We start from the raw sequence: 3,305 nt of genomic DNA, 5'->3' as shown, positions 1-3,305 counted from the left end.
TATGCACCAGTGTTATCCAACAAAATGTTGTGAAATCCAAAAAACTTCATATCACAGAAGTCACCTGCTCTGGCAAAACACTATATATACCTGTTAGACACAATCTGACTTTTTAACATACAGATAATGTATAAATAAGACCAAACAACCTTTTTTTTTTTTTTGAGAGAGAGAGTTTGGTACTGTCGCCCAGGCTGCAGTGAAGTGGTGCTATCTCTACTCACTGCAACCTCCACCTCCTGGGTTCAAGAAATTCTTCTGCCTCAGCCTCCGGAGTAGCTAGGACTACAGGTGTGTAACACCAAGTCCAGTTAATTTTTGTATTTTTAGTAGAGATAGGGTTTCACTATGTTGGCCAGGCTGGCCTTGAATTCCTGACCACAAGTGATCTGCCTGCCTTGGCCTCCCAAAGTGCGAGGATTACACGCATGAGCCACTGTGCTCAGCTGAGACTAGACAATTCTTATTTGTTTTTGTTGAGACGAGAGTTTCACTCTTGTTGTCTAGGCTGGAATGCAGTGAGATCTCAGCTCACTGCAACCTCCGCCTCTTGGGTTCAAAAGAGTCTCCTGCCTTAGCTTCCCAAGTAGCTGGGATTATTGGCATGCGCCACCATGCCTGGCTAATTTCTTTTATTTTTAGTGGAGACAGGATTTTATCATGTTGGCCAGGCTGGTCTCAAACTCCTGACCTCAGGTGATCCACCCACCTTAGCCTTTAAAAGTGTGGGGATTACAGGTGTCAGCCACCACGTCTGGCCCAGAAAATTCTTCACACAAATTTGCCAATAAATATATTCAGCCCATGATTAAAACTCAGAACACCATCTATGAAGTAAAACTTAAATATCAAAATGTTTTTATTACCCTATACCGAGAGAAAATAGTAAATTCCACCAACAGATACAAAATACAAAAAAAGAAAAAATCTTACAAGTTCTGAAGGCACTGGGACCACGGAACAAGCTTTACTGTACGATGTCCTTGTGACCAAGCAAAGTATGAACCATCTGGAGCGAAAGCAACAGTCCAATTTTCACGACCACATTTCTTGTCAAAAGGAGCTGCAGGAGCTAAAAGTTCACCTATAGTACGTGATCTCACTAAAAGGAAAAACAAAAATACTGGATATCACATATAACCAACACATAATCCATGTGAGACTGCTTCCATATTACTTTGGGACTAAGTTTCTTCCCTATTCTATGCAGACAGGGTATAGTGAGTTCTGCTTCCCATCCTCTAACAGGGGGTATGCAGTATATGAAGACCCCTTAATGATAGTGACTGGCTCCAAGTTTTGATAAAGTGATCTTACTAAAATTTCCCAATGCAAGAATTTTTAAGAAAGTTTCAATAATAAAACTGTTCAAGTAATAATAATGTAATGACCAATTAGACCTAACAATTACAAAGGTCCTAACTTTTACATTGTATTATATTCTCATCAAATTATTAACATTTTAACTGCAAGAGATTAAACTTAGTTTGCAAGAAAAGTATCTTCCAAATTAAGTTTCTTAGCTTTCAAAAATCATATATCACTATAAAACACAGTATTACACCACTACTCAAACAAAAGCACTATAAAATACACTATTCAAACAAATACTTTTATCCTTTGCAGGCCCAGGTCACAAAAATCACAAAATCCTCAGAACTAGAAAATTTAAAGGCTGTCTAATCCAACCTCCCAACCAGTGCCTTAAAATGCATTAGAGGCTGAGTGTGGTTGCTCACACTTGTAATCCCAACATTTTAGGGGACTGAGATGGGCAGATCACTTGAGGTCTGGAGTTTGAGACCAGCCTGGTCAACATGATGAAACCCTGTCCCTACTAAAAATACAAAAATTAGCCAGGTGTGGTGATGGATGTCTGTAATCCCAGCTACTTGGGAGGCTGAGAAAAGAGAATCCCTTGAACCCAGGAGCAGAGGTTGCAGTGAGAAAGTGCCACTGCACTCCAGCACTCCAGCCTAGGCAACAACAGAACAAGACTCTGTCTCAAAAAAAAAAAATTAATTAAAATAAAGTAAAATGCATTATAGCCAGGCATGGTGGTTATAATGTTGGGGCATGCCTGTAATCCCAGTTTCTTGGAAGAATCACTTGAACCCAGGAGGCGGAGGTTGTAGTGAGCTGATATCGCACGTTGCATTTCAGCCTGGGCAACAAGAGTGAAACTCTTGTCTCAAAAAACTCCGTAAGAACTGCTTGAACCCTGGAGGTGGAGACTGCAGTGAGCCAAGATTGCACCACTGCACTCCAGCCTGGGTGACAGAGCAAGACTCTATCTCTTTTTTTTAAAAAAAAAAAAAAGCATTATATTTACAATTCTCAAATAGTGGTCCTTGAGTCTTCCTAATGGACCCCAAACTGACTCAAAAATGGAATTATTTTGGTTTCTAAGAACAAAAAAAAAAGACAATGTCTTACATTTTAAATTAAGATTACTCAAATTCTGTATTCCTAAGAAAAACTGGCATATTACCAGAGTATATAAAGAATGTTACTTCCATATTTAACAAAAAGCATGATCAACAAGTTCATACTGCAATGTATGCATGCAAACTCAGCTAGAATTTCCTCAATTTTGGGAAAGGCCCCTCTTTATCAGTGTTATCACCTATTCTGGGTTGGTCTTGATTTCAAATGTTACTATTTCTCCTTTTTTGCTATTAGTTATCGTCAGTTTAGCTTTTGTATTATCTATTTTGTGGTCAGTTGTCTGGTCAATTCTACAGTGTATAATAATATATTTTTATGTATTTCTGGCTTAAACTTTTCAACACCTAAGCTTTGATATATTCTACGTATTGCTGTTAATGTAAGAACCACTTACACTGCTGTAGCTAGAAGATACACACACACGTGAGCACGCACACACACACCCACACACCCAAAATGTACTTGTTCAGTCTGAATGTGTGCTCCATCAATAGCTAGTACAGCACCTGGCATATGACAGGTGCACAGTAAATATTTATTGAATAAATACAAAAGCACACATATATGCTCCCATTCTAAAGTGATTTAAATATGTTCTCTGTCCCAATTCCCTTAACAAATTGGTGGGGTTTAAAAAACCAAAACAGAGCCGGGCGAGGTGGCTCAAGCCTGTAATCCCAGTACTTTGGGAGGCCGAGGCGGGTGGATCACGAGGTCAAGAGATCGAGACCAGCCTGGTCAACATGGTGAAACCCCGTCTCTATTAAAAATACAAAAAATTAGCTGGGCATGGTGGTGCGTGCCTGTAATCCCAGCTACTCCGGAAGCTGAGGCAGGAGAATTGCCTGAACCCAGGA

The 3,305-nt window shown here is 39.7% G+C and overlaps 1 protein-coding gene across 1 annotated transcript in view; it reads right to left on the bottom strand.

Annotated features, from left to right (window-relative positions):
* Positions 1–3,305, bottom strand: part of WSB1 (WD repeat and SOCS box containing 1) — a 20,412-nt gene that overhangs the window by 11,456 nt on the left and 5,651 nt on the right. Inside the window, exon 2 of the mRNA XM_017496803.2 lies at positions 934–1,102. Coding sequence (XP_017352292.1) covers positions 934–1,102 — 169 coding nt within the window. The remainder of the gene's footprint in view (positions 1–933; positions 1,103–3,305) is intronic.

Source organism: Cebus imitator, unplaced genomic scaffold (genome assembly GCF_001604975.1).
Source record: "Cebus imitator isolate Cc_AM_T3 unplaced genomic scaffold, Cebus_imitator-1.0 Scaffold223, whole genome shotgun sequence".
Lineage (NCBI taxonomy): Eukaryota > Metazoa > Chordata > Mammalia > Primates > Cebidae > Cebus > Cebus imitator.
This window is presented reverse-complemented; position numbering and strand designations above follow the sequence as displayed.